This window comes from Acomys russatus, chromosome 8, assembly GCF_903995435.1.
Source record: "Acomys russatus chromosome 8, mAcoRus1.1, whole genome shotgun sequence".
In the NCBI taxonomy this organism is placed as follows: domain Eukaryota; kingdom Metazoa; phylum Chordata; class Mammalia; order Rodentia; family Muridae; genus Acomys; species Acomys russatus.
In genome coordinates this window covers 69,449,880-69,462,397 of record NC_067144.1, presented here as the reverse complement: position 1 = coordinate 69,462,397, position 12,518 = coordinate 69,449,880, and the positions used below count along the sequence as shown (strand labels likewise).

The 12,518-nt window shown below is 48.8% G+C and overlaps 1 protein-coding gene across 2 annotated transcripts in view; it reads right to left on the bottom strand.

The window, feature by feature from the left end:
• Eva1c (eva-1 homolog C) overlaps positions 1–12,518 on the bottom strand; it is a 69,768-nt gene that overhangs the window by 21,065 nt on the left and 36,185 nt on the right. For both annotated transcript variants that reach the window (XM_051150241.1, XM_051150240.1), the window contains one exon: positions 5,682–5,834. In XM_051150241.1, coding sequence (XP_051006198.1) covers positions 5,682–5,834 — 153 coding nt within the window. The remainder of the gene's footprint in view (positions 1–5,681; positions 5,835–12,518) is intronic.

Below are 12,518 nucleotides of genomic sequence, written 5' to 3'. Positions count from 1 at the left end.
ACCAATCTCGAAAGCCAGATACTCTGGGGCGCCAACCACAGGGCTCCCCTTCAGAGACCACTGATGAGAACCAGCCCTCAGCTCTCGTGGGCTCATCCCTCTGAGCTCATGCCAGGTCTAGGGTAAAGGCCACATGTGCCTTCCTCCTTCTTCAAAGCCATGAGCCTGAGCCATGTCTGGCTGGGAACAGAGAGGGAGATCACACACACACAGACACACACACACACACACAGACACACACACACACACACACACACACACACACACACACACACACACACACACAGGCAGGCAGCCTGTGGCCCGGATGTGGTCTGCAGGCATGTTTTCTTTGGCTTCTTCGGTGTTTTAAAAGTTGGAACATTACACTTTTTTTTTTAAACCTGGATTTCCAGCATCTTGGGAGAGCTTAGAAGCTCCGATAACACCAAGCTCACATCCCAGACTGCAACCAGAGCCAAGGGTGGGCACCATGCCATGCTTACAAGGGGCTCTGGTTCATTCACCCACCATAGGTTCCCAGGCCATCCATCCTGTGACAGGCACCACCCTGGTTGCTCAGAATCCCACAGACACAGTCCCTGCAGACCTCAGCATCTGGGAGGATGAGCCACCTACTCATGCCATGGAGGGTTCCATGTGAAGACAGAGTTGGCCACACAAAAGGCCTGGTGACGGAACAGTCAAGTCAAAAGAACAATTTATGCAAAGACCTGGGAGTATGAAAGGACACAGACTGCCGTGGAGGTGATGAAGGAAGGGGATAGGGAGAAACAGGACCACAGCTGGCTTCTGAGTCGTTAGATGGGCAGAGTGCAGGAGTTTACACAGAGGTGTTGTCTGCTTAACTTCCAGAGGCTGCTCAGTGGAGAAAGGAGGGAATCCCATGGTCCAGATGAGAGATGCTGGGCAGCCAAGAGGCCTGACTGGAAATGTGCTGTCACCAGAGGGAAGCTGTAGGGTCAGGAGAAGGTGGATGGGCCACCTGGGAGGACAGGAAGTGTGTTTTGTCAGTTGGGGTGGTGTTTATTTATACAACAGAGAGGCTAGGGAGTCCTTCCCAGGTGCCACCAGCACCTAAATCTTATCAATTAGCTTATGACTTGGCTGGGCCCAAAAGTCTAGGTACCCTCCTGTCTCTCTGCCAGTACTGCAATTTCAGGAGGAGATCCCCGACCCGAGTTTTGTTTTATGTGATCGCTAGGGACCAGACCTCAGGTCCTCATACCTACAGAGCAAGCAGTTTACTCACCACCCATCTCCCCAACCCAAAGGCTTGTGTCTTAGCACCCATGGCTCTAACCTGAGGGGTGAACGTCTGTGTGCTCAGAAGAGCAGCTGGGAACAGTAGCTTGTGGTGGATCCCTAAAATGCACACATTAGACGCAGCACACCTGAGAAATGGGGTGCCTTAAATGGGGTGCCCTTCGCTGGCTGGTAGCTGTGTGAGTAAAGGCACCTGCTAGCAAGCCTGATGACCTGATTTGACCCCTGGGACCCACATGTAGAAGAAGGGGGTGGGCTCCCATAAGCTGCTCTCTGACCTCTACACATGTAAAATTAAACAATAAATGTGTAAATGTAGAAAGTGTTTTAAAACAAAATGGTGTAGGGGAAGAAGTACAGGAGAATGTATAAAAAGACAGAGTGCATGGCATCCTGCGAATGAATCCTCTCTTGAATAGTGAAAAGGCTGAAAGTTAAAAACACACACACACACACACACACACACACACACACACACACACACACACACACAAAAGATCTTATTTTCCATTAAGGCCAGATCCTGAGGGTCCCATGTCCTGTCACAGAATGCCCATGACCTCTGACACCCTACAGGGAAGTTAAGAGAGTGACTGAAACACTTTGAAAGAGATGCCTCTGGGCATCCTGGTGAAGACAGCAAGCAGAAGGCTTACTCTTACGATAGCCCAGGCCACGGGGTCCCATCTCCTAATGCTGGAGGCATGGTGACATTGAAGAAAGAAACTGCCACATGTCCCATCTCAGCATGTTCAAAGTGATTTGGGAGTGCGGCTGAATCAGTCACTTACAGGCCACTCCTTGGGAACCGAGCAGGGTAGAGCCATTAACAGACAATCCGGACCGACCCTCACGGGTGCCTGTGGACCCATCTGGGAACTACACACGTGACGACAGAAGACTGGCTCTCCAGCTAGTAAGAGCAGAGGAACGCTGGCTCCTTTGGGGCCTGCCAGGGCCTACCCAAATATGTCTATCATGCTTAGGAGAAAAGCCTATGGTCCAGCAAGATGGCTCAGCAAGTAAAGGCACTTGCTGTAAGGCCTGACAAGTTGAGCTTAGTCACTGGGGCCCACATAGTAGGAAGGAGGGAACCAACTGATGAAATCCACATAAGAGAGAGAAGAGAGAGGCGGTGTTCCTTGGGACACTGCATATGGGATTCTTGCTACAATTTTTAGTTACTGTAATGAAATACTTGAGGCTGTGCAACCTTAAAGAGAAGACGCTTACTTTGACTCGCAGCCCTGGTGCAAGGTCGAGCATCCACACCTAACTATAGCCTTCTTAATGGCAGAGTCTGGAGGAAGCCCAGGGCTTCACATGGCTTCACACACAAGTGTGCGCCTCTTCTGATCGCGCCTTCCTCTTCCACAGCCACTAGCACCGAGTCACCTGCTCTCTATTCAGACGACTCTAACCCTAACCACTGGCCAAAGGTCCCACTTCTGAATATCATAGGGCACTCAGCTTCTTCCTACTTGGTATTTTCCAGTAGGGGGAGTACATTTCAGCACACGAGCCCTCAGGGCCGCACGGAAATCATATGTAAACCACAGCACCTTCTCCTGACTCCACATGGTCATGTGCACCTCACAATGCAAAAATACTCTCTTGTTGGTCACAAGAGTCCTGCAGCCTCAGCTCAGTATAACGGTCATTTAAAGGCCCAGTCTTATCCAAGCCGCGAGCTGACTCTTGGCAGATGTAACTTGTAAAATAAGAAAAAGCTCCATTTCCAAGGTCCGAGGGTAGCGCAGGGATAGCATTCCTGTTCCGAAGGAAGGAGAGGGAAGGTAGGAAAGACTATACAGCCCGCAGCAAGACTGAAATCCCGCAGAGCGGACCCTAAAGCCCAGGGTGCCAAGTCCAGCCTCTCCCACACACTGAAGGGAGGGTTCCAGGCCTTGCAATGGCTTTCCTGGCCACAGGGCTGCTCCCCTGCAGCCTTCCTCAGAGAGGGCAGCATGGTGCCCACCACTATACCGTTCTCAGACTGACACATCCCTGGCTCTGAGGAAGAAGGACAAGAATAGAGCTGACAATGAGATATAAAAAGAGTACATGGAAGAAGCAAAACTCGCAACGAGAAAACCCTGTGGGGTAAAGACTGAAGGAGGCCCACTGGGATTGGCTAAGACTGAAGGAGGCCCACTGGGATTGGCTAAGACTGAAGGAGGCCCACTGGGATTGGCTAAGACTGAAGGAGGCCCACTGGGATTGGCTAAGACTGAAGGAGGCCCACTGGGATTGGCTAAGACTGGAGGAGGCCCACTGGGATTGGCTAAGACTGGAGGAGGCCCACTGGGATTGGCTAAGACTGGAGGAGGCCCATTGGGATTGGCTAAGACTGGAGGAGGCCCACTGGGATTGGCTAAGACTGGAAGAGCCTCACTGGGATTGGCTAAGACTGGAGGAGGCCCACTGGGATTGGCTAAGACTGGAAGAGGCCCACAGGAATTGGCTACAGTCACCCCAGGAAGTCTGAGATGAACTGTGACTTTTTTTTTTTTTAATAAGCTACCCCTAACAGACAGGGTGTGAGAAAGCCTGCACTATTCACTGTTCATTGAGAGCTCTTCAATCACGGGGTGTAAAAGGTCGCATGACTTGTACAATTGACACTTCTTCTGGCTTCCATTTTTTCTTTAATAAATTCTTTCACTTTGCTTGCTACTGTCCACATCCAATTCCTTGCTCCAGACCCAGGAACCTGGGAACCCCAGCAGGTGCCCACCAAACCCCAGCATCCACTCATATCTCTGCACTATAGCTTGTCTCATTCAGGGGGCTTTCCACAGGGCCTCCAAACCATGGTTAACTTCTGCCAGGCTTCCCCTTGAAACCGCGGGGGGAAGCACCATGCCACCACACTGCCACCATGCCACCACCACGCCACCACCACACTGCCACCATGTCATCACCATGCCACCACCACAACAGCACACCCGAACACCCAGCATGGCGGGGATGCCAAGGGCTGGGATACCACAGGAGCTACACCTAGGCCTGTTTGACTCCAGGCCTTTCTCCAGTTGTTCCGCTCCCTGCAAACTGGCTGGAGTCTGTCCACATCTCTCTAGCAACTAGCTCTCCAGCCTCTCCCTCACGTGCTTGTTCTTTGCTAACTCCTTGGCCAGACTGAGAGTTTTCCAAATCTTTCCCTTGGGCCCTGAGTTTTACTCTAAGTCTGACTAAAAGCAGCCAATGATACCAGGCAGCAGCAAGAATCTTTGTTGATTTGAAATCTCATTTACCCAATAAACAAGCCCGCCATCTTTACATGTGATGCCCCACAAGGTTTTAGGGTGTGCACACCACACAGCCGGGTTCTTCGCTGCTTCGTGTATGTGTAACCTCCTCCTTGTTTTCTAGGAGGCTCCCTGTCTCCATCTAGGGCTAATTCACTAGTCTCTTCTGAACCTTCCTCAGAACTGGCCAATAACATTTGCCTTATAGCAATATATACTCTCCCCTAACTCCACATTCCCGGATATAGCGTAATAACCCTATATACTCCCAGCGCACATTTTCTGGGTTTTGTTTTAAATGTAACAAAATACCTGAGCTGAGTAACACTATAAAGAAAAAGGATTTACTTTGGCCTACGGCTCTTGTCCAAAATCAAGAGCCGGTATCTGATGATGACCTTCTTGCTGGCAGTTTCTAGGCCAGGGTACCACATAACAAGAGACATGTCTCCTCTGGTCTCACCTCCTCTTCTAAAGGTTTCGATCCTGGGGTCCCCACACTGATAGTCTTATCTGCCTCTAATCACCTCCAAAGTCCGCACCTCCAAATGTCTGTGTAACATTGAGTTTCCATCATTTTAATATGTAACAATTCCCATCAGGCATTAAATTTTGGCACATGAATCTTGGAAGGCATTCAAACTTCATCCAAAGATCACAAGGCCTTCAAGACATATGCACCTAGCAACAATACAGTATAATATATTTTATATCATATAGTATAGGTGTAATGTTATAGAAGGCATTATAAACAATCTTTGATATCATGACATGGCGTTGACATCTACAAGTTTTGGGCCCTTTTCACAACTATCTTAGGATATACATGACTGGCGGGCAGTAAGGTGGACACTCCTGGTAACAAAGGAAATACTCCTGCACCTGTTCAATATAGAACCTCACTCTCCCAAGCATTTCCAGTTTGTGCTTGGGTGAACCCATCCTGGTATCCCCTGGACAGGGCAGGTGCACACTGTTCACTCTATGTAGAGTGACTGAACCGCAAACAGACTCAGGACTGTGGGGGCAGAGAGCCCACTACTGCAAGAAGGACCCTCTTATCCTTGATTTCCCTCTCAGGCAGATACAAGCCACACTTCTCTGCAGTCGCATGCATGGCTCACGCAGACAACAGCCTATGTATAACCAAGTAAAATCACCCACCAAAGGGGGGCAGCAGCTCAGCTTCCGAGGAACAGATGTCTCTTTGCTGGGTCCTCCGGCCATAGGTGGCAGAGTAGATATTGAGAAACTTGGACTCGTGGCAGTGCAATTTCAGCTCCTGGTCTTCACACACAGTCTTGTTTTTCAGTTCATCTGGAGAAGAAGCGGAAACCAGTGACAGATTGGCCTAGCTGAAAGGGAATGCCTGGGGCCATCTAAGTCCTGGCTGCTCAGCCCTTGGGAGATGCACTGAGTCAGGCACAGGACACAGCATGAAGGCCCTGCCTACCTGCATGTCTCAGACCCCGAGGGGTGGGGAGGGAGGCCCCTTGCCGGAAGCAGGTGAGGAGCAACCAGAGGACAGAGCAAACACCCGAGGAGCCACACTAATGTGCAAATGGGAGAAAGGCTTATGGCAGGGGACTGGGTCACTCAGAGCCTGGGGAGGGCAGGCGCATGGATAGTTTCTCCTGCTCCACATTAATAGGAGGAAGCCCCTGATGAAAGCTGGCTGGGGTCTCACGTGCCAAGTCCTCACCCCCCAACTGCACAAGCACCTCCCTGTCTGTGGAATCGGCTGTATTTTGTTCACAAAGAGTGTAGGGTACGGCTGGGGCTGGTGGAGCTCAGCTGGTAGAGTGTCTGCTGGCCCCATCACCATGCAAGCTGGACCTGGTGGCTCAAGCCTGTCATCTAAGCACTGAGGAGGTACAGGCAGGAAGACAGAGGGGCTCAAGATAATCCTCTCATCCCTGGCTGTGTGACAAGCCTGAGGCCATTTGGGGATATATGAGACCATGTTTTAAAAAAGAAGAGAGGGAGGGAGAGAAAGAGGGAGAGGGAAAGGAAGAGAAGAGAGGAGGGGAGAGGGAGGCAGAGGGGAAGAGGGGGAGAGAGAGGGAGAGAGAGAGAGAGAGAGAGAGAGCTCTCATTCTTGTAATTTCAACATTCAGGAGGCTGAGGCAGGACGATCTCTGTGCTAGCATAATAAAACCTATCTTTATAATATCATACAGAGTAGACATTGTTATAAACTGCAAAGGTTTAAAAAAAAGTGTTTAAAAAGAAAATAAAGCCATCCATTTAACAAGAAAGTTAAACTTTATTTTAGTGTGTGTATGTGTGATCGAGTGTCACAATGCAGGGACAGCTGAGGCTGTGGGATCTCTCCTCCCACCACGTAGGCCCCAGTCACCAGGTGACAGCACGTGCCTTTACCCACAGAGCCACCTTGCTGATGCAAATAAAAGTCTATAATAGTGATTTTCTTTTCCATTTTCCTTCTCAAGGAGGCGACATAGGAAATGTGGGAGGAAGACAGGGTTGTTCTATGGTCAAGAGAGCATGCCTCAGTGAACTTACTAAAGGCTGTTGAACTGCTCATTTAAAATGAGTGGATTTCATGCTGTATAAATTATACCTCAAGTTCCTTTAAAATTAATGATAATTGATATTGAGGGCTTCCCCGCACTCGGCCCTGTTCCAAGCACTTTAGATGCCTTAATGAGCCTCACTCAAGGCAGCCTTTTGCTAAAGCACATGCAGCAAGGGTTAATGACAAGATGCCTGGGCTTGTCTGGAGGGAACCAGCTTCCCCAGGAAAGATCTTGCCTTTCATGGCCCCTAAGTGCACATTTATCTTCCACCCTGCCTGATTCCTCCCACACACCGCAAGGCTCAGTCTCCCAAATGTGACTGAGACCCATCCATGAGTCTTGAAATCAAGTTAGTGGGTTGTCACCAGCAAAGCAGCGTGGGCAAGAAGGTTGGGGGTTTAAGGCCAGTCTAAGGTACAGAGTGAGCCCTGCCTCTTTCCTCTTTCCAGGAAACAAGAAAAGGAAAAGGAAAAAGAGAAAAGACAAAAAAAAAAAAAAAAAAAAGAAAAGAAAAAAAGTGAGTAGAGGTCATCAAAAGCACTGAGGGCATCCCTAAGGATAAGTGGTGCTGTAATTCCAAAAGATCGTCTTTCAGTTGTACTAATGTGAGTGTGCATTGTGCTGGGCCACTAAGTACAGTGTTTTTCTTGCTGTGGGTTGGAATCCAAACGGTTTGAAACCTCTCACCATACACCTTCCAGAAATGCAGATGCAATGCAGAACTAGCCCAGCTGGCTGACCTTTGACAGAACCAACAACGCTTAAGCTCCAAAGTTAAAACGTGAAAGAAAACAACCTCCAGTAAGGAACCCCACCTTCCCATGCCTGGGAAGTTCCTGTGATTCTCCAGAAAACGCCCAAAAGAAGCAGACACACCAGCTGAGGGTCACAGGCAGGAAGACACCTCAGCTCTCATGATGCCAGGCAGCGCTAGTGGTGAGCCCTGAGGCTGGTTTTTAATGTAGTCAACCCTCCCCCCCCCACCTGCTTCAGGTCACGTCTCTGATTTTAGGTAACCCACAACAAATGATAGCTTGAAAACAGTAAATAAAAAAATCCTAGAAGTAAACAATTCCTAACTTTTAAGAGGTCCCTGTCCCCAGTGCCGTGTTGTACTCTTCTGCCAGGTTCTGTATCCACAAGATCGGAATCTTCGTTGCCCATCATATCCACCCTGTGTATGCTACCCGCCCACATGCATGATGCACACTCACATTAGCCCAATTGGTTTATTGTCTTAGTTATCATATCTATTGTCGAAGTATTGAAATATTTATATTCAAATAACCCTGATTTTTACTTCCTATCAGCCCCCAAAGTAACAGAATATTAACGGTGGCAATTTTACTATAACCATGATTGTAACTTTTATTACTAATGGTTACAGATCTCCCACTGTGCCTAATTTACAAATTAAGCTTTGTCATGGGTGTGTATCTATATAAAAATCACACTGGATATAGGGTTTGATCATATCTGTGGCTTCAGGCATCCACAGGCCCTCTTGGAGCACTCCCTCTCTGGATAAGGGCAGGTGATTACATATTTTTTATTTATTTTTAAATATTTATTTATTATGTATACAGTGTTCTGCCTCCATATACACCTGCACATCAGAAGAGATCTCATTATAGATGGTTGTGAGCCACCATGTGGTTCTGGGAATTGAACTCAGGACCTTTGGAAGAGCAGACAGTGTTCTTAACCTCTGAACCATCTCTCCAGCCTCAGACATATGTTTTTAAACAATGGGAACACTCCAGGCAGGTGCTCAACCTGATACCTATGGGCCACATATAGTTAGTAGTGAACACGGGCAACACTGAGCCACAACTCCTTTGCAGAAGAAAACGTTATGCTGTGGTCTTAAAAGGCTGAGCATGCCCGTGAGAGTGAGGCATGTCAAAGCCAGGGTGCCAATGCTCACAAGGTTCCTACCTTCTCTAATCATGTGACACACAGGGAGTCCAGTGAGGCCGGCAAAGGACCCTGGTGTCCTAGCACATATCTAAGAGATCCTTGACTGGCTCACTGGAGTCTCCGCATAAGACTTTACACTTAGGTCCAAGGAAAACTCTGTCTCTTTCTAAAGAAAAGGTCACTGGCTGTGTGACTTTGGGGTGCTGGTGTCTTTTCGGCAAGCTGACTGCGGACACTGTGGCATGTGCACAGTTTTTCTCTGCTGTCTGGGTAGACGCTCAGTCTCACCGACCCTGACATTTTTCCTGACGTCAAAGGCCCAGGGTGACAACTGGCATTTGATGCATAAAGCAAACTGTGGCAGCCACACCAGAGAACTTTTGTAATCAGGAGAAGACCTGTGTGTTCCAAACACCTACCAGGTCAGCCATCTCCAAAACAGAGCTGGGAGAGTCTGGGACAACCAAACTTCAACATGAGCTTTTTTATTAGTTTTTGTTTTGTTTTGTTTTGTTTTGAGATAATTACTATATAGGCCAGGCTAGCCTTGAACTGTGCCTCCGCAGCCCAAATACTGAGATGGCAGACCTGTGTTACCATATCAGCTTTAGAAACCTTTAAAAACAGAACCAGTTCTCTCTCTCTCTCTCTCTCTCTCTCTCTCTCTCTCTCTCTCTCTCTCTCTCTCTCCCTCCCTCCTTCTCTCCCTCCCTCCTTACCTACTTCTCTCCCCATCACTCAATGGCCGCAAAACCCAAAACCCACTTAAGGCACCAGGACACCATGTGTGAGGCCCCCAGAGACCCCCTCCCCCCCAATTCGCAGAGAGGGCTGGTGTGTGCCACACTGTTTCCTGCTTTGTTCTGCTGACTCACTTGACTCCTTGCAGCTCTGCTAACTGTCACCTAGGAGCACATGTTGGGTTCTAAATGAGCAGGGGACTCCTAGCATGACCGCTGCTTTCTAAGAGGAACAGAGTTTGGTTGGAGCTGGCAGGGAGCTCTCCCTTGCCTCAGATCTGATATCTGGGATAGAGCAAGTGTCTCAGCTCTGAGATCCCAGACAGCCTCCCAAGGGTGAGTAACTAATATACCTGCAGAGAAGAACAGCAGACGTCTGGGAAGGCAGAGGTAGGACTCTGCTCAGAGCCAAGTAGAAAGCCACGCTGGGCACCCCCTTTCTCCTAAACAGTATACACACAGAGAGAAGCCTTGCCCTGTAGAGGAGTGTGTCCAAACAATCCCACAGTGAGTTGAGAAGCCATCAGTTTGAAAATACAGATGTCACTCTTTTCCTTTAGAAAGTTAGGTCGCAATACATCAACACACTCAAGCTACGAACACATCAGAGCTTCTCCTTGTGATCACATGACCAACTGGGGGCCAGCTGGATGTTGGGCCTCCTGCAAATTGTCCTCTGCCCTCCACACACAGGCCTTGGCATGCTCCCTCCCCACTCACTCCAATGATGTTTTTAAAGGGCCAACTCCAAGCCGTGACTGGAAGCCTCTGCTAAGTGCTACAAGAAAGGATAATATTGCATGTGCTCAGGGAAACACAAAAATCTAAAATTTGCTGGGCAATCCACCGTGACAAGAGTAGCTTGCTATTGGCCTTACTCATGACTGCCACTGCAAGGTGATGTTAAAATTCAGGTGGACATTTGGTTGCTTGGCTTATGTCCTCAGACTCTGTACTGACAATGTACCGTGCCATCACCAACATTTGGACACTGCAATAGCACCCCCACCTCTGCCCTGAGTGCCTCACTGCTTGCCAGTCATGCACCTCATTGGCGAGAACTACATGAGTCTATTTATTGGGATACTAGCCAGCTGTGACTCTGAGCAACTCCACCATAGGCCTGTGCTAGGCATTTTACAAACGTGTTGTCTTTACAGCAAGCTGCATGGAAGAGACATTTTTTCTCACTGCACAGCAAGCAATGGAGCTTCTTAAGTGTCCCTTTGCTGTCCAAGATCACACAGCAATCTATCACAGAAGGTTGCCTATCACCTACCCAGAACTGCTTAGATACAAGGCTGCCCTGCGGCCAAATTTCCTGAAGGAGTAAAAAGAAGAGAAAGGGGGAATGTGTGGCACATTTAGCAAAAGGAGGTTCTAGTATAGCCTGCTGGTAGACTAACTCCAACACTCATCCAGAAGACCAGCACTGGCCTGTAGTGTAGCACCTGCCAATTGCTCTGGTGTCAGTGCTCCTGCCACGTGGATGGCTCAGAACACAAAGAAGAGACACACAGATGTGCTCATATCACAGCGCTGGGTGCAGCTGTGGGCGATACAGTGACCAGGGAAGCAGAAGACTCTCTACAGGTGGGAGGACTGGGGAACCAGGACTCTCCGCCTGAGGGAGGGCTGCAGAGAAAAGAGACAGAAAGGCGCAGAGAAAAACCTTCAAAACCCTGACTCTGACTGCCAAGGACCAGGCCACACAGGCACTCCACGCCTTACCTGCTGACCACCCTTTCTCCCTGAGGCAGCCGAAGTGGGGCTTCACCCACCCCACACCTCCCAGTGTAAACATCGCCCTGTGCTGGAGTATGATCCCCATCGGGAAGTATTAAGATGGCGGAAACTTAATCTAACTATGGTGTTTGGAGATGGGACCTTTATGTGATCAGGATTACAAAAGGTTAGCCAGGCTGGAGCGGGGTTGGGGACACAGCCATGTTCTCTGTGTCTCCATAGTAACCACACTCTCACCATCTCATACTCCAGTTGCAGACAACCAACCTGAATGGCTGCTTATCAGAGGAGTATTTGCTTTCATCAGGTGAAGTGGGGGAAGAGAAAAAGAAGATAAATCTAGTGGAAACCAAGGGCACAGGTACATTTTTTTCAGAGTCAGCTGCAGGAGGCCCATGAAGAACACAGAGACCTTGAAGTGACGTGCGGGTCTTTGGCCTGGTTAAGGGTTGTTGGGGTATGGTGGGGGAGGGGAGAGGGCTCACAAAAGGATATTCAGCTGCTCTTCAATGTTTAGACGTGTTTGTGTATCTGTGAGTGTGTAACACAGTGTGTGTGTGCATGTATGTATGTACGTCCAAGGGAGTATGAGACAGCATGTACATGTGTGAGTAAGCATGTATGAAGAAGAGGGTATAAAGCCATAGTAATGTGTGTGTGATAAGTGTTGGAGAGAGTCTCTTGACCTTGCTGTGAGTGTGTGGATGTGTGTGTGCTCACCGATGTACAAGTCTGGGTGTGAGCATGTTTGCAAATACAGTACTAAGGGGCAATACCGTCATATTGCTGCTGTCTCTGAGAGATTGCTGGGGAAAAGCCTGCTGTCTGCTGAGAGGGTCTCCCCAGCAAGCAATAGAGCCGCAGTTTCCACCTGGCCCGGTGTCCCCAGTTCCAGTACTAGACTACTTGTGTCTTAGAATCAAACAGAGAGCAAGATGGAAAAAAAAAAAAATAGAACAGCTGAGTTGGGGTGGCAGACAGGAAACTATAAAAACTATTATTCCTAACATCTGCCACATGCTATTACTACCATCTCTTTTCAGCAAGTGTTCAAG